Below are 26,229 nucleotides of genomic sequence, written 5' to 3' on the forward strand. Positions count from 1 at the left end.
CATGCATGCTCCATGACAATTATAAAGATGAGACTGTATGAAGTGAATATTTCTGCTACCATAATTATAACCGATTTCAAATACCATAAAATTAATGATGGAAGTTTGGCAAATCAGTTCAGCATGTAAAGTGATTTGGTGAAATTACCATGCAGCCAATATCGATCAGCATAAAGTACCTAATGAATTTCCTTCAACTTTCTTTGTTCACGATATATCTGTGTATATAACTTCAAAATAAGTTATAGTTATATCCCGGTACGAGGGTGATATCATTGTTATCACACGAGTCCGAGGAGGAGCCGAGGACGAGTGTAATAACAATGATATCATCCGAGTATACGGGATATAACTGTTTTATATCCCAGTGCGCGGGAGTGCGCAGAAGTTTACGGGTAGTAAATTAAGTTCCGGTTTGAGTTCCTGTCACTGTGCTCAAGATTTCGTCCGAATTGTGTGGAGATTCTACTTCGTAGCTACAAGAGAGACCTTACATACTGCCTACTAAACTGTAGCGAAGGGCGGTGTTATGAAGCAGCGGTTCCAGGTACGATTCGCCTTCGTCAGAAATTGGTATAGTGGTGTCGCGTGGTGCACTTAAACCCCAGTGCGTGGGAGTATCAAAGCGCCGCGCTGGGTTATAACTACCATACAGCTAGACAGAGCGGCGCTGCTACTGTACGATATATTAGTTATCACCCAGCGATAACTAACTTATCACCCTGTTGCGGAGCCACTCAGTCTCATTCATGACATCATAATAACCGCGAATGGCATTGTTTACCAATTAAACAAAGAGCCAAATAAGGAAATATTGATACAAAAAGCACCAATACAGCACTTAAAACTACCTAAATCTTACAAGAAAACTGTTAGCTAATCCTTTACACAATAACACTACAAGTTACCAATACCGTGATAGCTAGTTTAACAAATGTCAAGAATAGTCCGTGACGATTTTCACTCCAGCAATCACTCCCAACGGTCACCATGATTTATTAATTATACCGAACTGTTATCTCCCATTTAAATCTACTGTATTACGGACCCGACACTCACACAACTTTAAACTAGTACCTTACCAACCAAGAATTGATGTATATAAATAGCTATTCCTTCCTCCCATGAACTGTACCAGAATGGAATAGATGAGATGATGAGATTATTGAGACTGACTGTGTTGAAGAATTTAAGCAAAAATTAGCCCCTTCTATGTATATAGTTAAGTAACTTATCGTAATTGTATATATTTTTATAGTTTATTATTGTAATTGTACATATGTATATAATTAAGTAACTTGTATAATTGTACATACTTATATAGTTAAGTAGCTTACTAATGGAAATTGTACACATGTAATTGCACATCAGCATTATACCCCTGGAGGGTCCTGCTGATTAACAATAAATAAATATGGTGAAGAACTAACTTCCTCTAGCTTCATCGTTCTATCTTGGACTATGGTAGCCACTTGTTGGTCTTTATTTTTCTCTTGCACACCACGCGACACCACCATACCAATTTCTGACGAAGGCGAATCGTACCTGGAACCGCTGCTTCATAACACCGCCCTTCGCTACAGTTTGTAGGCAGTATGTAAGGTCTCTCTTGTAGCTACGAAGTAGAATTTCCACACAATTCGGACGAAATCTTGAGCACAGTGACAGGAACTCAAACCGGAACTTAATTTACTATCCGTAAACTTCTGCGCACTCCCGCGCACTGGGATATAAAACAGTTATATCCCGTATACTCGGATGATATCATTGTTATTACACTCGTCCTCGGCTCCTCCTCGGACTCGTGTAATAACAATGATATCACCCTCGTACCGGGATATAACTATAACTTATATATCTAGATGCTGGATGGTATATACCTGAATATATAAATATTTTCTTTCCTTATAAAGATCCATCACACCAAGCCATCCATCATCTTTCTTTTTTTTTACTTTAGCAAAACCTCACAATACATATACTTACACATATAAAAATGTTAGCTACACACAAACGCTGAATGTCTTGTAGTATACAGTGCACCAGCCAGAAACTTCCCCTTGCAAAATCATATCAGCTGGTAGGCTATTCCATATATCGGCAGCTGTAGCCAGCCAACTGTACTTGAATCTGTCTATATAGTGTTCTAAAGTTAAATGGGATAACAAAATATAAGTGTTCAGCTATGTCATAACAGTATTTTCATTGTAAAACCATGCACCATAGAAATTTTTTCTACTTGTGCCTAAATCCAGTAAATGAAAAAAATTCTACTGCACCTATTGTAATAAAATCATACCTACAAGCATACATTCCACTAGTGCTTAATCACATATGTAGAGAAGTGCTGATAAAATTTTGTGATAGTATACAAGAGTTATAAAGCAAGCATGCAGTATAATTGTCTGGTTAAAGGAAATATTTTGTAATATTTGATGACTAAACTGCATGCAGGTCATTATAGCTACATTATAAATGTGTCATTTGTGTACAAAGTGATCTTCCTATGCACCTGTTTAATAAGCTCAGGAATTTTGGTCCAAGAATAGACATTTAATGGTCGTAAAATTATGTTAATTGCACTGTTATTGTGTAAGATAATAGTCATGTACACATCTATCTTTCACTTTGTCAAATATGGTTATCTGCTAAAAATAGTATTTTTCAATTCAAGGGGTAACCACAGTATCATCAACTAGCCACAAAAAATTCCAACTGTTTTGATATTGTGTGTGTCACTTTAAGTGTCAACATGACCACACAAAGAGTGTGTCATGACCACCAAAAGTGTGTCAGATTAACACCGTATAAGGTCTAAGGCAGAAAATAGTGTCAGCGCAAAAGGTCATTGCAATCATTTCAGCATTACGGAAGTACGGTATATTTGACCACTGTATGGGTGTGGTGCATTTAGTCAACCACTATTATGCATATATGCATGAAAATGCGTACGTGCATGTATGAATCTTATTGCAACTATAAATCGTTGCACTTACGTACTTACTTACCATACTTGGAGCGTGCCTTCTGAGCATTTAGTGAAGCTACTTTGCTAGTGAGTGAAAATTCTGTGATTTCTCAAGGACAAAGATGGGTAAAGGTGCAGATCAGTTGGAGCTCTACACTCCTGGTGCCTATTGCTGCAGGGTAACCGCATCATCCATCCCTAAACTAATAATAATAGTAAGAAAATTATACATACATTGCTCTATAATAATTATTATAGTTTAGCTAGCTAGTTATATAATATAAGCTATGCTGCACACATAATGGTGTCATCTATATGGTTGCATGTTTGCAAACATTTAAACCGCAAGCTTCTTTTCCTCATAAAAATGTAGCAACCACTTGAATTTATAGTTCTCATGGTTACATGGTCAGTATAGTAATAGCTACAATTTTTTATGTTAAGTACAATAGACACATAGTTAATCATTTAAAATTAATATTTGAATGCATGCAGCCATGCATACATGTTGTTAAAACTTTCTGGTTTAAAACTATATATAGGTGAGTTACTTGGTACATGCATGCACCATTTTGGTTAGAATTGACACTGACCATATGTACAAATGCATACTATTATGTTAGCTAGGAGGAAATTGTTTTGTTGAAATATTTCTCAGGCACCAGGTAAGTGTTCTCAGTGTGCAGAGTGTGAAGACTTTAATTAATTTGCAATGTTTTCTTTTTAAATAATAGTAGTGCCCGGTATCTAACTAGCTATAGGATTTTGCAGTGTTGTTTCTATTTACACAACGTTTTTTGAACTGACAGACACACCCTGCTCAGTCACACCCATTAAACCGCCACATGGTAGCTACCAAAACAAACTTCCGTTCACATGAATCAGTATACGTCATAGCACACCATAATCGTACAGCCCTATAGACGGGTTAAACGAGAAGGCGTGGCACTACATTTATTGGCCACTCCAACTTGATTTGCTGTTTCCCGTCTTGTCCAAACAAACTTCGGCTTTGCCGGCCTTTCGGGCGGGCGGAAAATACTATTATGTTAACTGCGCGTAACTACACATGTTGTGTACATGTCTATTACACACTGAGCTACAAGGTGGATAAGCCATGTTAACTGTTAACTAGTACTACAGCTGTACCTGTAGCATTAAATGCGTAGCTACTTGCGGCCATTCAGTTCAACACGAGCGGGATCGATCGACACGGGTGAAAAATGATCCTTGACTGTATAGCTAGTCCAACTAAGACAGTATTCCTGCAGAATTTATCGTAAATAGTCAGCACACTCACTGGCTCTCGTGTTTAATTCAGAATCCGGACAAAAACAATCACGTGATACTTAGAATGCGTCAATTTACGGAATAATGAAATTTCTGGCTTGGCAAAAAATAAAAAACATGCGGGCGGTGGTAGTCTCGCGTGTCAGACGGTTTGTGTGGGGGCGGAAAATAAACCATGTGGTCACTGTTGCACACTTTCCGTGAACTCACTGGAATCATAGATAATGCACGTGTATATGCTGGAATGCAATTAGATTACATCACAGTATTGTTTTGCGCCAAAGATGATGCAATAATCGTTCCAATCACCTCTGCATGCAGGGCCGGAGGAGACGGTCCGGTTGGTCAGGCCTGAGCCGGACCAATAATCTGGAGCTTCACAAAAAAAAAATCTGGAGCTGAGCCAACTAGCTGACCAGTTCGAACTATATTACTATCATGCAATCTTTGGACGATCATATCTACATGTAGCTACGTACATTTTACAGCTGTTATTGAAAATGCATGACACGAGTAGTTACTTAGTTTCTCAGCCTAACTAAAGCACAAAGCTACATGTATAGTACTTCCAATTACCTTACAGTACAGCATAGCATTTGTATCGTTTTGTACAGAAATGATTGTGGGTTCTACATGCAGTAGACCTATCACGTGTGCTGACAGTTGGCATATATCACGTGTAAGGCAGGTGCCTTCTTTGATTCTAAACCAGCACACTTATATCACAATTCAATCTTCATAAAATAATCATTAGCATTCCTTGGCTTGTCTCTTTTGGCTTCTTTTACTGGGCGAAGGGCAAAACAGGTGACTCATTCCGCGGCAAGAAGCTGTACATCCATACATTACAAGGCGGCCATCTGGATGAGATTTTGAGTAGAAATCACTCCTCTTCAACTACCCACTCGTCCTGTCGAGATACTGAGCAAACTCTCAGTCTCACCCACATCTCGCCATTTTCAAATACTGATTGGTCTCGTGACTGTCCACCAGTATATTTACGTGATGATCCGTTCACTTCATACTAACCAATATAGTAGTATACTGCATTTTTGTAGCTGTGTAGCTTTTTATTGTAGCTGTGTACATGTATAGCTACAGCTAACTGCCTATTCAATTAATTATATTCTAGCTAAAGGGGGCCATGCTGCATGGGTTCCCTGTGAAATTTGGGGGAATTTGCATGTTGTTAGCTAGTTTACTTTAAAATTTAGCATCAATTTTAAATTTTAAGGCATTTTCAAGCCTTTAAATTGCAAAAATTCTGCAGCTCCTGGGGGTTACACCCCCAGACCCCCTTGAACTTCTAATTGCTATAACTAAATGAACCATATACAGAAAGTCAGTTCATGCTGTGTCCCCTGTATATCAGGTCACAATTATACAGAAATCTGAAGAACAACAGATAGGCTTGAGCATATTTATATAGCTAGCTAGCAGTGAAATATCACTAAAATTGCATATCTGAGTGTCTAATTTTCAAAAATTTCCTGTGGGGGCATGCCCCCAGACCCCTCTAGAATGCTCATGCTTTGCACTTCGCAACTCTTCTCTCATTGGCATGTATATAGTAGCAATTTCAACATTATAGTCAATGGCCTGACCAACTCAATTTTCCCTCCTCCGGCCCTGGCATGTGAGCAGACTAAGACGATAATTGTACTGGTAATGTCCTGATGACATATTCGAAACACTGCTGAACGTCTTCCTCGACATTTTCGCCGTTTCACAAATCCGTAGTGAACCATAATCGTTCTTATACCTACGCTTTTAAGAGCCCTGTACTAGGGAAACAAAGATCCTATATATAAGCCCATGGCGTTGTTACTTGAAATTTTCGAAAAAGTAATCTGAGTAGCCGAGATTCAGTTCTTTATTACACTAAGAATTTGAACTATTAGTGTTTGTTTCGTCAGAGTCCGCGAAGCGATCTGATTGGCTCTGCCAACGTTCCGGCAGTGGTCCCGCCAGTGTGTGCAACAGGTTACCATACGGTTTATTTGCCGCCCCAGCCACACAAACCGTCTGGCACGCGAGACTAGGGCGGTGGACGGGGGTCAAGCTGGAGTAGCGTTAAGGCCATTCCGAATAAATTCTTTGTTTCCCGTCCAGTGCCCGCACCTATAGTTACTGTCACAGTGTCAGCTCTATTCTTCCATTATTTTCCGGTTATTGTTGTAGCTATACTGACAGAAACCATGTCAGTTTCAGTACGTGTCAGCAGTCATATATCAAGTCGGCACAAACTTCACGTTTTCGCTATCAAGCTTTGCAACTTAAAAATGAATGGAAAAGCTTAAGCATGTAGTTTTTAATGGTTGTGCCAGGCAAATAATGACTTGAAAAGCTGTAGAGTAACTCACTAATATCGGACGGGTTCCAAAATCGGACGGGATTACTCGAGCTACAACAGGAATTTTCAAACAACATGTAGCCGCTATAGCTATGTTTTCCAACATGAACTTGATATTGCTCGTCAGACCCTTTTGCTTAATTCACTTACCATTCGAGACCAAGCCAGAATTCGTTCAATTTCTGCTGACCCCTGTACCAGTTCATGCCATTCCTTGTGATTCTTTAGGCCCGTCCATGTCCTCACAGGAGTTTGTATGTTCTTTTCGATACTGGCTTGGTGTCCCTCTCTTTTCTGCCACTTCTCCAGTTCGCTGCCTATGTGGCAGTGTCACAGTGTTGATCAATTTGGTGATCATCTACTGGGCTGTGAACATGGACCCATGCGTATACATAGGCACGATGCTTTATGTGATGTGATATATCATGCTTTACTTCAGGACAACACTGGTTTCCATAAAGAGCAACGTTGTGCTGGCTCCCGATTGGATCGCCCAGGTGGTGTTTTTCACCCCGGGCCTGACTTTCTGCATGGGAAGCCTGCATACTTCGATGTTACTGTGCATTGTCCGTTACAGGAATCTTTGTTGGGTCGGTCTGCAGTTTCAGCAAGTGTGGCTGCTGCTAAGGGAGAAGAAGACAAGGATGCTCACCATGATGAGCTTGTACAGGCTGCTGGAGGTGTCTTTGTCCCCCTGGTGGTTGAGTCCTTGGGTTTGTGGTCTGCTGCTATAGTCGTCCTGTCTTGCAGAATATTGCTTTGAGGACAATTGCAACCACCAGGAGTGGAATTTCTCGTGGCCTAGCATACCGCCATCTGCTAGAGCAACTCTGTTTGTCTGTGGTGCCACAATGCCCGGACATTTTTGCACCTATTTAGCCTGTTGCCTGGCAGTCCTTTGTGGGAGTTGAACTCTGTTTCATGCTCCCACTCCTTGCAGTTTGGTCAGTAGTCTGCAGGGCTTTCTTCTTAAGGCCCCTGTCCAGGGGTTTTGCTGTGTGTATGCTGGCGGTCCATGCGGTGTTTTTGTAGGTCTGCGTAGGCTCTGTAGGTTTAGCTGCTTTTTGTCTTTTATAAATTAAATTAGGTTTTAAAAATAATAATAATAACTTGTATGTCTTTAGATAGTTTAGGCTGTGCATGGGATTTTGCACACTAAGTATCAGCTTCCTCGGCCGGCTTCTTTGTCTGGTGGCATCAGACCTGCAAAGTCATTTCCGATTAATATGTATAATCCGGAAAAAAGAGACACCCACAGTTTACAAATCACACTTACATTTAATCAACGGTTTTATATCTTTGACTTGAAGAACAACTCATCTACTTTCTAAATATCCCAGTTTATTTAATCAAATCCTTTAAATCACGACTTACAAATCAGAGACGTCACTAGAGTAATAATCGCACCATAAATTTAAGTGCACAGAAGTATACGGTATTTGCAAAAGTATACGGTACACATTTCCCGTAAACTTATCGCAAACAACGTATACTTAATCAAGTTTCCGTATACTTAAATTTATGGTGCGATTATTACTTCGGGCCAGTGACGTCTCATCTCGCGTCTCATTTGTAAAAAGGATTAGATTAAATAAACTGGGGATATTTAGAAAGTAGATGAGTTACCGTCTATAAGAGAAAGATATAAAGCCGTTGATTAAATGTAAGTGTGATTTGTAAACTGTGGGTGTCCGTGAATCGACCTTTTTTCCGGATCATACGTATTAATCGGAAATGACTTTGCAGGTCTGCTGCCACCAGACAAAAAAGCCGAGGAAGCTGATACTTGGTGTGCAAAGTCCCACAGCCTTCAACTATCTAAAGACATACAAGTTGTTTGAGAAACTTCCTGTTGTAGCCGAGTCGAGTAATCGCGTCCGATTTTGGAACCCGTCCGATATTAGGTGAGTTACTCTATAACGAGGGGTCCGTAACGCAGTACTTAGATTTGAGATTTGAGAAATCTTAAGAAAGATTCAAGATTTTGACTGAGATTTGAAAAGATTTGAAAAGATTTTAAGATTTCAGTTAAGATTTGAAATACTATGTTGTAGTGCTGTGGAGCCGTGTTCTGTGCCTGGTATGAGTCGAGGTACGAGTCTACTGAAGAGGCTACTCTTTAGCTATTGCAATACTGCATACTACCAGCAATAGAGCTTAGTATATGTGGCTAATTTACCTAGTTAAATTGGCGGCTTTTCCCGCTGACACGTAGCAAGTTAGCCTATAGCTAATGGAACTGTTCCCAATGCATCTATACAGTTACCTCACATAGTAAGTAATCATGACTAAGAGCTAGCTCTCCTTGTAGTGATCTCAGTAGTGATGAGAAAATGCCTAGATCTTGAGTTGTACATACTTCATTTGTACTGAGCAACCAAGATAGTGACATAGCAAACTACTTCAGCGCTGGTCACCGTAGCTAAAGCACTCAATCAAATCAAATAGCCCTGCATGCGCACATAAGCTCAGTAAATCACACACTAGAGTTGGCAAAGCTTAATTATACTATTATTAACTACTACTTTGCCCTAGCTTTTCATGCCGCACATGTATAGCTGTATTATAATACTGTATGCATCAAATAATATGTCTAAAATCATCATGTTTTGCCATGTCCATGCAAGTTGTGTACATTTTAGCTATATCATTATTTAGACATCTCTTGCAACTGCTAACAGTTGGACTGCATAATTGTCTTGATAATTATGGACATTGACCCATTGAGATATAAATTATTAGCTAGCATGCTTGTTAAAGTTTGTGCGTGTATTGTAAATTGTATACATACATACATACATAAACTCAGCTAAGCGAAGGTATCAGATGCGTTCATGCATTTCACTCATATGATTAGTTTCTACCATACACATGCACAATCTCACAACTTAATATCTAATATAAAAATGAGTACACGAGTTCCTTATGATTGATCATAGTTACAAGTTATAATTATTTAAAAGTCAATACAACTTGAACAAAACCATTTGTTCAGTTTAAATTCGTTTAGGCGACCACTTATACACTCTGCATGATACCATTTCTTGCATTTATCGCAAGCAACCATCACTTCACCAGTATCTGGTCCTCTACATGTACAATAAACATTAACAGGGAACCATATTGATGCCTTTCTTCTTTGCCTGATAATGGGGAAAACAGACATTTTCTGTGTTTCTAAACAATTAAGTAAATGACATCTTAAATGTTTCTGGTCATATACAACAGTAGAGGGATTTTCTCCAAAGGCCAAAGCAGTGCAGTAGGCTGCAGCAAAAACTCCACAGTCTTTTGTTCCAGATTGTTTGTTAACTTTTGATAATTCAACCTTGAATTGATCTTTCTGAGTGTTCAAAAGGCTTGCTAGAATTACTTGTGTATCAATGCTTACAACAGAGTTTAGAGAGTCATATATTGTAATGTCTGCCTTCTCACAGTTCACTGTTGAAGCAACAACATATGGTTGTTGTTGTTAATAAAATTTGTACAGATCTTGACCTCCTATGTGTGGAAATTGTTGTTTTAGCAAAACCTGCACAACGTTTAAGTGCAGATCTGTCAGCCACTCATTATTGCACAGCATATTTCTTTCAGCCTTACACAAAACAAATGAACCAATTTTCAGCCATATTTCTGACTTTTTACATGTCTTTGCAGCTTCACTACTTTCCCCACCATTATCACCATCAATTACAATAGCTTCATCATGTACGCACGTCATTTGATCTCTCTTTAAAACCTTTTCACCACCAGAATCATCTCTCTTCAGAACTTCCTTAGCAACAACATCTTCACTTTGTCCACAAAACTCAACCGTTTGAGTAAATGCTGTCATTTGGTCATCTTTTGGAAGCTCTTGGTCGCCAGGATTATTGCTCTGTTGACAAATTTCTAAATCACTGACATCTACTGTCATGGTGGAACTTGCAGTAACTTTGTTGTTAACAGCCACATCATCAACTTGTTCATGACAACAGTCTGAACTGCCTGCAATCAATGTGTCAACTGCCATTGTGTCACTCTTGTTAGCTTCGTTAGCCACAGCATCATTATCCTGTTCATCATACTTCACAGAGGTAGTTTCCTTTGATTCATAAGTAGATGTGTATGGCTGTTTAAATCTAACTCTGAAGATGCGATCAGCTGAAACATATTCAATTTCTTGAAATAGCCATATTGCAGTTGTTTTTCTAATAAAAACAACTTGTCCTTTCACGCTTACTTCAACAAATGGAGAAATCATTTGCTTTGCATTACTGCTAAGGCTGGCTAAATAACTATTAAGGTCATTATGACCTTTCAGTGTATACAATGGTATTGTGTCAGATTTCAATTTATCAACAGGCAGAGATCGCTGCATTTTTTGCAAAAGTTTTATGAGAAACTTTGCTAGCTTCTTTGGTCACCAGACCTCTATCACATGCTGATTGAATATCCTCAGATACCTCTTTGTGTGTTTCTGACCACACTTCCTTAATAATTTCTAAGGAATTGTCATCATTTTCATCAGTACTGTCATCATGGCCATAGTCATCAATATTGTCAATATCATCATCGTCACCATTCTGCACACCAGCTAGATCTTCGGTCGTGTTTTCATTGTCCCACACAGAGTGTACTCTTAAAAGTTTGTCCATGCCAAGTTCACATAGGGTTTGTCTTGCTTTTGCTCTTGCTCTTTCCACAGCTTCAGAAATTTCATTGTCTTTGATGTCACTTAATGATGACACAGAAACTTTGTTCTTTCCCTCTTTATTGCGATGCCTTTGCACACTTGGAAACTTAACAGTCTCCTACAATTCAGCTTGCAATGCAAGTTGGATATTCATTCGATGAAGCCTACTGAGCAGACCTAGCATGCTAAAATTGAGTACAGTTGAAAAAACACTGCTCATGCTTCTGACTGTCCGAAACATTCTTTCACAAGTCTGGGACCCAAGCATCCAAGGTAAAAAATTTCTGGCATCACCATGAAAATGATCTCTAATAGTCAATGCATACACTATTATGGCATGTGCATTTAACTCTACACACATGTAACAATTACGTGTGATGAAGTTGTTTTTCAAGGTATAAGAGTGGTGGAGCATGATCCACTTACGCCAATACCGCAGAAAGAAATTTGCATACCAAATTTTTTCTATCCTGCTAATGCAATCTAAGCTTTTGTCCTCATAACTGTCTACACCATTTTGGATTAGTTCCACATAACATTTGGTTGCAAAAGCACCGGGTATTTTGTCGAGCAAGGGACATGCATTGATTATGTGCAATACTGCATCATAATTTTGCTTATCATGATGGTTTAAATCTCTTTCCCTTAGAAAATGATCTTCTTTACCATATTTAGAGCGCAACTGTTCTAAATGATGCACTCCAGCTCCAAAGGTTGATCCCAATTTAAGATTAACCCGAGGGTTTAATAGCCGTGCCTTAAACTTTACTGCAATGTGGACCACATCTTGAACATATGAAATTGAAGTTGGATTGATGCAAAACCAATTCTTCCATGTTGAACTTATGTTAATTGAGGGCAAAGAAGGAAGGGTAAGATCATTGGGAGGATTTATCAGTGAAACTGATATTTTCATGGCCTTCATTACCCTAGAGTCTCCATCTCCCCCAAAGCTTATGACTGTAATGCCTCGTTTTGCACATTCTGAATATATGTGGTTCCAACGCTGTAGGACATGCTCAGCAGTAAACTTTTGGTCACTTCCAAAGCATGTCAAACAAAAAGGTGGCACATTAACTGCCAAAGGTTGTGCCATGTACACATATGCATACTTTGCAATAGATCCACTTTTGAACATATTCTCTATTGCTGAAAATGAAGTGGCTAAAAATGAGTCAACTAAAGGTAGGCCACAGTCATCAACAGGGAGGACAAAACCAACACACCTATCTGTCTCTGAGTCATAGTCCACCCTTCCTTGTTGCATCTTCCCCAATAGATACTATTTTAGGTGCATTGTGATCATTGATATGCTCAACCAAATCACTAAACCTAAATCTACCTTCGTCCATAATCTTGTACTGCGAATGAATTATTCTTTGCACAGTCCTGAGAGATGGCAGTGCATGAGGCATGTTCTGATGAATAAATTCATAGCACAGAGGACCACTGTAGATAAATAATGCTGTGGCAAACTTCTTGAGAAGCTCTGAATGCCTTCGTTGGGTTGGGTATTTACAGACATTTTTATCTACATGCAGCAACATTTGTTTCATTATTGGGGTAAATCCATGACCACCACCCATATTGAAGGGATTTAAGCCACACTGCTTTATTAGGTTTGATAACCTTTCATTCTCTTTAGCTAGAATTTCTATTTCATCTAAGATTTTGAAATAATCTGTAATTAAAGTTTGAGTGGGATCAAGTTCAACTTTTCTTTGCTTTCGAGAAGTGCAAAAAGTTAGATTTGCCCCTCCTTCTACACTGAAGGAGGGGCTTAGTGAAAAACCTGTTCTGGCTTGTCATTCAATGACACTGAGCTGCTAATGGTTTTAGCAACAGCTGGTTTGGTCAGGCATTGGCTGGCTGAAGGTGCAACTGATTGCTTGGAAAACAGTACGGGTTGGTTAGGATCAACGACATTGTGTAGAGCAGCACACTTCCTGACATGCCTAGTCCAATTTGAAAGTATGAAACGGCTATTTTGAAGTTGCAAGCGAATTGATTTATTGCACATACCACAATTTACTGCAGCTGCAATTTTCCCATTGTTTTGACCTTATACAACTACAGAGTAATGTGTTTTCTCCTTTAAGGAGCTCAGGTGCATTAATTTCGCTTTGCATATCCAGTCCTTTACGCTCTCAAGAACTTGACAACTAACATCATCCACTGACAATAAAGCCTGATTTGCAGCCTTGTCAATTAGCTTGGTCTTTTTAGCTGTTATGCATGGCTTGGTGTGCTGTGAACTAACTACCTTGAGAGACAAATTTTTGCTCAATTGTTTGACCTCTTCAACAAATTTACAAATTCTAATGCGATGACCTGGCGGAAACTCAAATGGCAGTGAATTCATAGACTCCGGTGTGCAGCATGGTGGTAACATTTCTGGATTACTTTTGTGTGTCTTCTCGATATATCGCTCAATTGTACTTATACTGTTCCCCTCACCATCAGTTATGTCCATAGATTCTATTATTTCAAGTTCATCATATCCTGCTGCTTTCAGACAATTTGTGACATAAGTGGGCAACCGCTTGTCCATCAGCGCAAGTATATCAACTTCCAAACTGGTAGTGGATAGTTCCTGAGTTTGCTGCTCCATCTCCTGTTATCTTTCACTAAACAATAATAGATGAGATAGTAATTTAATCTGCTCGAATCTGTTCAGCTAAGAGTGTGATATTATTTGGACACATTACTTGCTGGCATGGTTTTAGTGATACGAGTAGTGATATTTGCTATGTAGTTTAATTTGTTATCCCACTCATATGGGACCTCAGCTGTGAAGGCTACTGAAAGCCTTTGTCAGTATAGGGAGTCAGAGACATGCTGGCAAGAAGAATACAGAGAAGACTAATAATCCCTGCTATGGCTCCATAACCATAGGCACATGTCTTGATTGTATGTGGCTGAAGCAGGGGTCCCACATGTGTAGCTAAACTTTTCATTTGCTGCATGAATGTTGGCTAGTCTATATCGAGGTCTATACTATATCTAGAATATAGAGATTGAGATGTGTTGATTATAATTACTGCATGATGATTTTCAAGAATATGAATATGAATATTGACAAGACGTGCTAGCTACTCCTGATTTAGCTAAAGAGCCCACTAAAGAGATGTATCTGTTAGCTATTGGAGTTTTATCTTGGTTATTATGTCAGGAGCAACATGAATCCGTACATGCACCATGCTCACTCTTTTCACAGGTGTGAATTCAGTATGTAGACTCACCTAACAAAGATCCGAGTCAGGGTCACTAACTAGCTTGTCCCAACGAGTTCGTCAAGTAGCTGAAGGTGTTGCGAAGAAGAAACAACCTCGGGAACAACTGGCTATATCTCTGGCAATATACGTAGACTGCAAGAACCCAATAATCACACAGTACACGTGGACGAACAGGCCTAGGTGCAAGACAGCCGCAAGAATACGTGTTAACAAGCAAGAGCTTGAGTAAAATATCCAAACGTTTACTGAAATTTACTAACAAGAAGATTAAGATTTGATTGTGGTAGTCTCAGATTCAAAGATTTCAGCGAGATTTTAAAGATTGTAAAAGATTGTCATGAAGATTAGGAAGATTTTAAAGATTCCATGGATTTTAATGGATTTTGCAGATTTCACAGAGATTCAGAGATTTGAGAAGATTCTTGTAGATTGCATGGGGATTCCAAGAGATTTGAATCTCGGATAAGTTAGATTTAAAGCGTGGCGGACCCCTCGCTCTATAATGAAATAATGGAAATGGACTGCCCACCCGCATGCAAATACAGTTGAGTCCAGGACAGGAAACAGAGAATTTATTTGGAGTGGCCTAACATAACGCAATTCGGAAAAAAAATTAATTGAAAGTTTAAAGCATTTCTGCCCAATTTAAGGCCATCATTATTATGTTGCTTGCTTCCCGTCACCTAGCTAGTGCAACAAAAATTTTCTGTTACATCTTATGGTCAAGTATTGTTCTTAGGTTTCCAGTTCCAGTTTGCTATCCAAAGGCTGCAGCACATGTTGCTGTCAGACCTTCAGTGCTGGTCACTGTAAAGCTTTCATAATAACATAAAATCTGATGCTGGTGGGAGGTGATTATTTATTATACAGTTGACTGCTCTACCTGAGTACTTGCATGACTACTCTATTAGAGTATCTCAATCTTGAAAGGTGCAAGATTAATAATGAACAACCCCTTAGTTATCATTGTTATTGTTTAATGGGCTTGTAGATGCCCAGGCAACACTAAATTGCCAGGCTAGTACCCCAATGTGATAATTGGCTAGCCAAAAATAGCTAGCATGTATGTAGCTACCTTAGTTGCCTGGAAGATAGCTACCGAAACATCAACAAGTCTCTCCATGTCTATAGTGGGATGATCTCCACAAATCCTAGACCACATAATTATATGTGACCGGATTTGTGAAAAGAGGTCTTCCACACACAACCAATTCTATGAACTTGGAAGACCATAACTTGCTTAAAGACAGATACAAAGCCAAAATTTTCTCCATCCATTAACCTATGTTGGTGCGCACTACTAGCCAAATTTCAAGTCAATAACTTTATCCTATCTCAGGTTATGGAATGTCAAAGTTCATAAACTGGATGTGTGTGGAAGACCCCTTTTCGCAAATCCGGTAACATATGCACTCTGCATGTGTGTATGGCCAAAAGAGAGCCACAGCATAGATTAAACAATAAGGCATCACAGAAGCCTTACATTTGTGCTTTTCAACAGTCGTGCAGTATATAGCTACAATTAGCTGTTTGTGTATGTGATGATCTAGTTTCATTGTTCTCAGTCACCAACACACACACTGCAGGTAACAGCTGTTGTTACATAATCATGCTGACTGATTTTACATAATCATGGTGACTGATTACTGATAAGAGATGTGTGAAGTATCCTTATACCCACTATTATATGTGTATATGCATTACTATTTACCATTACAGCTATAGCGAAATTAATTTGATACACTAATTAATATATCTAGTAATATATAGCAATAATAGCTTTTCAGTGCATAGCATGGTACAATTGCAGTAAGAGATGGATAACATTAGATTACATATATTGCACTGATGGTCTGCTAGCAACCCGTGCTAGCAGCCAAAAAAAAATTCAGTTTCTATTGGGTTGCTTCATCATGTTCATTAGACTGTGCGTTGTAGGTTTGGGAGGTGATAAATTCATTGAGGTTTCCTTGGAAGTACATACTGTATCATGATCTTGTTCTTTTGAATGATTAAGTTTCTTTCTTTCTTGTAATTCTTGACATAATTTGTAATTATTCTTTCTTTCTGTAACAATCAAATCTGGGTTAACGTACACATTTTTCCATATAGTGTTTGATCTGAGTTGTGGTGACCAAGATAGAATTTTCCCGGCTTTGTTGTCTAGGCATACACATAAGGGTCTGTTTTTCTTCGTCAACCTCCTGCCAAGTAGAGTGAACATAATTTGAGCTTCTACACCTACAGAATTGCATGCACAGATTGTTGAAGGTGGATGAGTCAGAGTTTGCATTAGGAGTTGGACTCTCTGGTAAGTTATGGATAATTACATTACTCCTGATCTTAGAATTCATTGATGACGTCAAAAACAGTGTAAGTTTGTATAGGCTGTTCTGAGGATAGGAGAGAGGCGAAGAGGGAGATACATTTAGCTGTTTAAAGAATTTGAGTATTTCCGTAACTTTATTTTCCAGTTGTGTTGTCTGATCAGATAAGCTTTGAACTTTGAAAGTTAGGTCTGAGAGGAATTGGATTTCAATTTGTTCTTAGTCAGTAGTTGTGCTCGCTTCATCTGGAGTAGAAATAGATGTAGCTAACATGGCTGCAAGTTGTTTGATGTGACTAGTACTACAGAGTATACTACATTAGTATATACATTGTTGGCGAGGTGCATATAGTCTCCTATAGAATTCCATCACAATTGGCATTTACCCAGGTATAGCACGTCACACTTGATAGCTTCACCTAACTTCCCTTTGGAAGTACATTTCTTTCTACAAGTACAACGACCACAGATGTCTCCTGGTAAACTGTTCAATGCAAGACTTCATGCTGGCAAAACAGCACTGCCTGATTCAGGCTGTTTTTCATTCACTCCTGTTTGAGACTTTGAGTATTATAGTCGCTGCTACACTTTTTACTTCCAGTTTGGGCGTTTTCGTCCTTGTTCTTGTTATTCAATGTTTACCAGATATCCCTGTAAGGTCTTACAGTCTGACTTTTTCATTTTACTTCTCTTTACATTTTAAATTAACGTTTTTTGCACATTTGGATAAAGCAACTATGCAAAGTTTCACACCCAAAGGTTCTTTTTGCTGGGACATACAGATTATTGTATCAGACCACATACCATGTAATAATTTCACATGCGAGGTACACCAATTAACCTACATATTGGGTGATTTGTTCAGGTGATGAAATGACTAAATGTATTTATACAATGATGTGTGTTATTTAATTGAAGAAAAGGACCAAGAACATTGATTTAACTAACAGAAACCTCTAATTATTTTAGACGGTATTAGAGAATGGAAATATTGTCAACAAATTAAAGTGATTTGTCACCATTTGTCACAAAGGAATATGCTTGTCCCTATCACTATGTCCTCTGTCAACAGCATTTGCAGCTAATTAAAGACTTAAAGAGTACACTTAAATCTTTCAACTAAACCATCTGTTTGCATGGATGAGGATAATGTGTTGTACATACATTGCACTGATGGGTTTCAAGCAAATTTACCTGCAATCATTTTAGCAAGCTAATTATATTGCAAATAGAATTATCCTTCTTTAATAATCTTCAGTGTCTGCATGGTCAATGAAATATTCTGCCGATGGAAACAAAAAAAAAACACGCTATATCACATCTAAAAATGAAATACGTTAATACATGCATGTCTATATGAATGCTCTTTTAGAGTAGATATTTGCCTTGGCAAGTGTAGATCCTTACCTGAGATGAATTAGGCCACATGCTGTTACTCACTCGCAAGCTTAATGGTGTGTAAAGTTTCTCAAAAATTTCATTTCATGGAGAGAAACCGGCTTTCCCAATGCCCCTGAAAGTTCCATCAGTATTGTGATGTTGCCACCATGTATACCATACCTTTATCCAGATGATTACTTGAGGATAATATGAATATGTACCAAGCATGTATAACATTTAAATAAATATGTGTTGTGGCTGCTGCTGTACATATCAACATGTGGAGAACAATTTTCATCAGCGTTTCTCTCTTGTTTTAGGGATTATCAGTGATTATTGTTGCTTATCAAGTGGATCTTTACTTAGCTCCAGGCAATGGTAATGCCGTTGAAGATGAACCAGTGGCCATCTGTCGTTATGTGGATGATGGAGATGATTACTATGGCTACCGCATCTGCATGAACATGATATCTGCAGGTGTGATTAACATCCTCCTGTGCATGACTTTGTTGATCATTGACCTGTTCAACCCTTGTCTCAATTCTGGGGTAAGTGCACACATATTCATACATGCATATAGCTACTAAACTTTCATATCATCAGATTTTATTTAGTCTTGGTATGCGTTAACATTAGATTGCTGTGTAAACTTTTCTATATTGGTATATAACTGCTGAGACAGGTTTGTGTGTAAAGTTATCTGGTGAACCTGCATGTCTTAGCCAGCATCTGTGTAGAAAAACTACATCTCTTTATAATATGGCTTACTTCATATTTTCTGAGAATAAAAGAGTATAGTGCACCACTGCAACTACCTACTTTTAAAAATTAATTTTAGCTAATACCGAATGCTGACATGGACAGCTGCAGGCTCCAGTGTATCAACTATTTTATGAGTTAAAAGTGTGTATGAATATAATAGTATATTATCCATTAATTACTTTTACAGTACACTCGACTGTCCCAGTTCTTCACAATGATCTGGTCTATCATCATGGCAGTCTATATGTTGATCACTAGTGCACTGATAGCTAACCTCTACACCAGGTACTGTGATCGTCAAGAAGATAACGGTGGTGAGTGTGACGATGATGTGGATGGAAAGTTCACAATTTTCCCAGTGCTTGGATTTGCCATCTTGGTTGTTTGGGTAAGTAGTACAATAGAAAGAGGTACTCCATACACAACCACTTTACAAGTTTAATCATTCACTGATATAATTGTATAAACTAATCTTACAGTATTATTGACATCAGTACGTGTGCATCCCAGCAGAACTGAACATCAAGCAACTTTGTCTTCATGCAACTAGTTAACACTGAGTCATTGCTTTCAGTGGCATCCTAAGAATTTATGAATATATTAATTCACAGCAGTGCCATAAACAGTAGGGCTATGAAGCTTACATTGTGAATATTGAAATCATCATTAATGAGAACGTTATACATTTTTGACGGGTAAAGCAAAGTAAAATTATTGTATACTTTCTTTGCTATTGGCTGCATAGTATATTCACAAAATTTTATCCTCCATATTTATTGACATAGTTATTTGATTGTCTAATTCACATTGACTTACATAATATAGTTATATTGCTGCAGTTAAGTGAATTATAGCACCATACAGAAAGGGCAATGTAATAATTTTGTACTTGCATGCTACAGTGAAACCTGTCTAATCCGTTCACTGCATAAAGAGATCACTTGTCTAAACTGGCCATTATAAAAATCCCCACATGTGCCAACTGTGTACAAAATGACCTGCGTAATGCAGCCACCTCCTTAATGAAGTCAGAAAATTTTGTCCCTATGATGACCGGAATAGACAGGTTTCACTGTGTCTAGAAATACATGTATTACGATTCTTATTCCATGCATTAAAACTCATGTAGCTACAAGTAATAATCATAATGTAATACATTGTGTTTTTTAAATTTTTACTTTTAGGCGGTCATGGCCATAATTGCACTTATAAGGATGATCATCGGCAAATAAGGTGTTATTGTGATAGCCACCTGAAAGAACTTGACAAACCTTTTAACTATTACATTGCTTAGTGTTTCATATAGCCGCATAATATTTGTTGACATACACACATTTTTGATAACACTATATATTGGAACTGCACACGCTATATTGTTTTGTTGTAGCACTGAAGATGCTATGTAGCTGCTAATTGATGTATTAAAGATTAAATCCAGTCATTGAAGGCATGCATGTAGCTAATATACATGCATACACACACGACATTCACCAATGAAACATCATGCATATGTGCATGAAATATATAGTAGCAATCAGTGAAATATATTTATAAATAAGTAGACAATGCATTTACCTGAGCTATGTGTAACTAAGTAGCCCAGGATGGTATTGCTACTAGTGGTAGCTAGAATAATTACAAATATCATTGTACAATTTTGTTACATTTGTTTCTTCATCATCTTCTGATATTCTCTTATTATGCAGAATTTCCTATAGAACTAAAGTCTCAAAATCAGACCAAATTGATTCAGATAAAACTTCACCCCTATGTTAAGCAAATCTCTTACTTGATGGTATAGGTATTTGCATCAAATGGGGCTCCCTGTTTCTTTTCAGCTTTCTTTACCAAAAGGATTCTTGCACTCTTTACAACGGGGCACGACATTCCACACTTATTGTGGTTTTTATAACATTTGCATCTTGTTGCATAAGCAGACTCAGGTGAACAAGTTATTCCCTGAGAGTTTTTGTTCACTCCACAGCTGCAACAGATCTGCTTGGTAGCACTAGTTACTGTAGATGGTAGTGTGTTGCTATGGGCAATAATAGGTCTCCTATGACATTAGAAACCATCTTTAATGAAATTTATACATCCTGTTTCATAAACTTTCATATACTGTATAGTGCAGTGTACCCCCAACAGTTCTTCAACAAATTTCTTCCTCAAGTTCATTGCTAAAGCATCTATACTGTTTATATTTTGATCTGTGTACATGCTTACTATGCTTACTATAAGCTTCTCCACAAGTTGACATCATATAATATTTGCTGCAATAGCTTTAAAGAAGCAATTGCCATCTTTCACTATTGTGTGATTAATAAGTCGTCAAGTGCAGTACACTGATTATCTGTAACAGCTGTGGAAAATGATTGGAATTCTTTAAATTTGCATACCACATTGCTAAGTGTAGCCATTCTCATTTTACATAAACATATTTTCAAGTCCAACTTTTTGATTGCTTGGACTAATTAGTTAGATCTAAATCCATTATAGATTCTGAAATATCAATTTCCCAGTGGTCTGGGTTTTTGTGCTTTTCTTGGGAATTACTCCTACAGGATTTATGTTGTGACACTTAAGTTCTGTTTTGCATATATAATGGGCCAGCTGTAATTGGCCCACTAACTGACTTTCCACCAATTTTTGTTACAGTATTATGAGCATGTATGATAACTGTTAACAAGGCATAGGCTAGCAGGATGCCTATTTTGCTCCTGTGAAAGAAAAAATTGAGATGTTGGTGAAAACGCTCCCAGAGGGATATTAGACAGACAGCCATTTTTAATATGAACTTCTAGAAATGTTATCAATGGCTACAATGTTTCTGATCTAAACAGTTTGGTTCCAGTGGTATCTTCAGCCTCTTGCCACTTCTGTTTGAAAGCTTGCAGTTTTGAGGAGATGATTTCACACGATGGTGTTGATGACTTTCTCTTGTCATCCACATCACCATCACAGTGAAATACAAGAGTTAGTTAAATCATGAAGGCACTGTTCAGTTAGTGGATGCCTTTTTGGTAGTGTTTTTGATATACTTTGTACTGCATGGAATAAGTCTGGTTTGACTTCTATTAATCTGCTCAGAATATGGTATTGTTTTTATTTCTCAGTTTACAGCAGTTATCTACATAATTATACTGTCTTCAATGATGCTTTGCATGTTCATAGATGTTTTTCAGCAGTGTTTCTGATTCTGAAATTGATGTACTCTTTGTAAGTTGCCAAGTCACCACTTGTCCTTTGTAATTTAGAACTAAAACAGCTCATCATATTCTGTAATCCATTTTTGTCTTCTCTCAAGTAGCCTATATTTGTAGCTACTTTAAAAGTGTGATCAAAACATATGCTTTGTTCAATTGGAATAGTTAATAACTAATTCTTTCATGTAGAGTTGCTTGTTTTCTAAAAAAATTGCTAGAAATGCCTTGGATATAATATCATTGTTGGGTGACTTTGCTAGTGCCATGTCATATCAGTCTCGGCCACGGTCATGGCAGTCTACATGTTGATCACTACTGATTCACTAGTGCATCGATAGCTAACCTCCACACCAGGTACTGTGGTTGTAAAGAAGGTGGGGATCATGAGTGCAAAGAAGAAATACATGCAAAGTTCACAATATTCCCAGTTTTTGGATTTTCGTCTTGGTTTTTTGGGTAAGGTGTTTGAATGTATGGGATATATATAGTGCAAAGATTATACTTCAGTCATTCAGACAAAATAACTAGTCAATAACAAACAGGCACTTGGAAATTTCATGTGCATGTACGCATGCAACTAACTAAGGAGTTTTATTATCACTTTGGCACTGGAGGGATAATTACACAGAAGGCAGTGCCTGTACAAGATGATCACTACTGGCCAAGTGAAAGTCTTTTGAGTGAAGTGTCTGTCATGGACATAGACTGAACTAGGGGTTAAACCTTCACTAGTATATCTTCCAGTGTAAGTGACTTCTCATTTCATTACTTTTTCTATTGAACTTAAAATTTGTACTTGTAATATTATATATACTGTAGTGGCAACAGATTCAAAGGAGAAAGCATGTAACAGCTGGCTTGGTTTCACCACAAATTTTAGCTATGTATATAATTTACTATACATTTTTGTACCATTTGTTTGTCTCCACAAAACCTTGGTGCAGCGTTTTGTTATTACATATAGAGTGTTTCAATTAACAGGTTTATACAGGCTATACATTAACAACTATATAGTATCATATCAGGGGCAGCTCCAGGGTCACAAGATTTAGATACCCTAATAGAGCAGTCATCCTAATGTATAACAGTCAAGCAATAATAATAATGCTGAAAAATCTTTTAAATTCAACTTCAGAGGATAATACTTCCCTGGGGAACATTCCCCCAGACCCTTCTAGATTGGAATGTTTCACACGCTAATGTGCTTCTCATGCTAAGTAAACTACAGGCGTATGCATTCCTTCCTAATTGCTCCAATGCCATGTAGCTATAGGCAATCCGTTTGTACACCTCTGTTCAATGACATAGCTAAATCATTGATGGTCTCTAGGCATGAGGCTATTATGCTCCAAAAATTGAGCATTATGCTTTTGAGCAGTGCTCAAAAAATCACCTATTATGCTTTTGAGAATTGCCCATTATTCCCAAAATTATGCCACCATAATTGGCTAATAATGACAGTTTATTCCTGTATCAGCCCATTTTCATTGATGTTTAAACTTCAAATAGTCTTGAATTTTTAGCTGGTCGCTGTATTAGAGTATTTCATATCAATGTGACTGCTTTATTAGAGTAAATAATATTCGGTGACTGTTCTATTAGAGTTTCTGACTGCTCTATTAGAGTATCTTGATCTTTTTTAACGGAATTATGCAATCTGCAGATTTTCCTACTGTTAAAGCTTTATAATCACCTAAAAATGCTAGCATAATTCCTGATTCCCACACATACCTATTATGCCCGAAATTATGCTGGCATAATCGCCGCATCCCTAATGGTCTCCAATAGACAATAGTTGTGTTTTGCAAGATCGATGTTTTCTAAGTCGTCCATGTTGCTCAATACATATGATGTTATGAAGATTTGCATGCTTAGATATTGCTGAAGAGATAATGTGTTCAAAAATTTTACAACATACACATGTTAGAGATATAGGCCTGTAATTAGAAGGATTAGTACGAGAACCCTTCTTAAATACAGGTATACCACCATGGCATGCAGACTTCCAGTCAATTAAGCGATAATTTGCCTTGGTGAGGGATGCATTAAATATGAGAGCAAGAACTGATGCAACATTATAAGCTAATTCCTTTAACAATCTTGTTGGTATGCCATCTGGACCACAGGCCTTAGCTTGGGGAATCAAGCTCAGATAAGAGTGTGCAAATTCCTTGTGCCTCAATATGGATAGGCTGAATAGTTGGACTAGGATGTACACTTGTCTGTAATAGCATTATTAAGACATGCAATACTGACAAGACCCCAGGCTGACTATGCTACATAGATCAAGTATAAGACAATGCATACAAGTGAACAAATCAATTAACATTATATTAGTTACAATATAACCAGCTCAACGTGAACATATAGCCATTCCAAAGTTTGGCTGAGACATTATTTTTGATGATTGCTTTGCATCACCTTACATCATTTCACAATTGAATAATATTTACAAATGGATTTGGAGCCTGAACTGCTATAGGAAATTATTATGTTTAGTGACACCACTTAACATACCTGAAGATGTGGAGAAAGCAATTCTATAGTTGATTTGTTGACAGAAAACACTTTATGAGATTTGGTCAATTTATATAAGACAATATCTTTAGTATAATTACCAGCTAACTAATGACACATAAGCAGAAATTTGGTCAAACTTGAGCACTCTATTAGAGAGTTTTATTATGGTAATTTTGTGGATTTCAGTTCATTGAAGGTAAATGATCATGCTACATACAGTAGCTTACTATACCACAAACCATTAGAAGACTACAAAATGCACCATAAGTGGTAATAAATTCATTAATCACATTATGAAAATCTTCGGTGATAGGTACATGACCATGAATGTCCAGTGCCGAAAGCCATATGAACACGCTTAGCATTTCTAAGAATTTAATTAAGCAGACATACCATAATGAACCACTACTCAAGGATCCACTGTATACTCAAGTTAGATCTATAACTATAATGGAAATGCAAGCTGAATTACGACAAAACTCTCTACTAGTCACCACAATTCTGCGAATGACAAAATACTCCAATAGAACAGTCAAACAGAAAATTTCCCATGCAACAAAAGAAAACTCATTTTTGTGCTTCTATATATGCCAAACATGTTTTCAAATCACACACCAATATAATCATCATTTTTTTTCTAAAACAATATTGCTAATAATGTCCAAATGTTTGTCTGGTATTTAGCTATCTGACATTCAAACATTATTGTGGCTGTTTACACACACTGTATACAAACCCATGTACATGTGCCTATTATATCAACTGGTCACCTTTAATTTAATCTCACCCCTGAAACCTCAAGGATTTGTGACATCAATTATTGCTTAGCACAATATAAACTCCAACACATTCAGACTGGGATGTTAAGAAGATTAAGGGTTTGCCTGCAAAAACTATTTCCAAAAATTTATTATTATGATAATAGTGTTGATACTGCTGGCATTGCTTCACCTCTCATGAGGGCAAATAATTAACATCTCCTATAGAGCCTATAGTTAATGATGAAGCTTGCAATGGCTAAAAGGAGTTTCTCCCATGAGGAAATCCTAAACATCATCATTCAATCTAATAATATCAATGAAAAGTGTGAGAAGGCAATCATAACAGCTTTAATATGATACTATACTTGAAGGAGGAAGAACTATAACTACTGCTATATACAACCACTACATTACGTGGCTACTCATGTGTTACTAACCTATTGGGTAGAATTCTTTCCAAGCCACAAATTATCCTCCCTTAGTTATAAATTATCCCCACAGCCAGAAATACCAGCAATTTTGAGAGCTCCTAACTGACTATTGACTGTTTCAAGAATCTGTGACAAGGCCTAAAAAGATAAGATGGACAATGTAACCACTGGCCCCTTAAAAAGAAATAATCTAAATACAAAGTGGAATTTAGTAATTAATATGCTACACTAGAATGTATATTGGGAGAAATTAAAAATGAGATGTCATATAATACCACTATATACGACCAAAACACATAACCAAACTCATCAAAAAGTGAATAT

General features: G+C 37.6%; 1 protein-coding gene and 1 long non-coding RNA gene across 2 annotated transcripts; one reads left to right on the forward strand and one right to left on the reverse strand.

Moving 5' to 3' along the window:
- Positions 1 to 1,960: 1,960 nt before the first annotated feature.
- On the reverse strand, positions 1,961 to 4,277 carry LOC136258804 (uncharacterized). The gene is made up of 3 exons (XR_010703011.1): positions 4,118 to 4,277; positions 3,009 to 3,171; positions 1,961 to 2,146 (listed from the first exon to the last, which is right to left on the reverse strand). It is a non-coding gene; the product is annotated as an uncharacterized lncRNA (long non-coding RNA).
- Positions 3,027 to 20,411, forward strand: LOC136258803 (uncharacterized). The gene is made up of 4 exons (XM_066052149.1): positions 3,027 to 3,183; positions 18,549 to 18,776; positions 19,178 to 19,378; positions 20,175 to 20,411. Exons 1-4 carry the CDS (start codon positions 3,091 to 3,093, stop codon positions 20,220 to 20,222), a joined length of 570 nt encoding a protein of 189 aa, XP_065908221.1. The 5' UTR covers positions 3,027 to 3,090; the 3' UTR covers positions 20,223 to 20,411.
- The last annotated feature ends 5,818 nt before the right edge of the window (positions 20,412 to 26,229 follow it).

This window comes from Dysidea avara, chromosome 6, assembly GCF_963678975.1.
Source record: "Dysidea avara chromosome 6, odDysAvar1.4, whole genome shotgun sequence".
In the NCBI taxonomy this organism is placed as follows: Eukaryota; Metazoa; Porifera; class Demospongiae; order Dictyoceratida; family Dysideidae; genus Dysidea; species Dysidea avara.

Excerpts from the sequence above, each read along its gene's own strand:
- LOC136258803 (XM_066052149.1), top strand. The coding sequence starts at position 3,091 with ATGGGTAAAGGTGCAGATCAGTTGGAGCTCTACACTCCTGGTGCCTAT. Across the intron at positions 3,184-18,548 it reads TCCCTAAACTAATAATAATA|GGATTATCAGTGATTATTGT; the intron begins GTAAGAAAATTA and ends CTCTTGTTTTAG. Across the intron at positions 18,777-19,177 it reads ACCCTTGTCTCAATTCTGGG|TACACTCGACTGTCCCAGTT; the intron begins GTAAGTGCACAC and ends TTACTTTTACAG.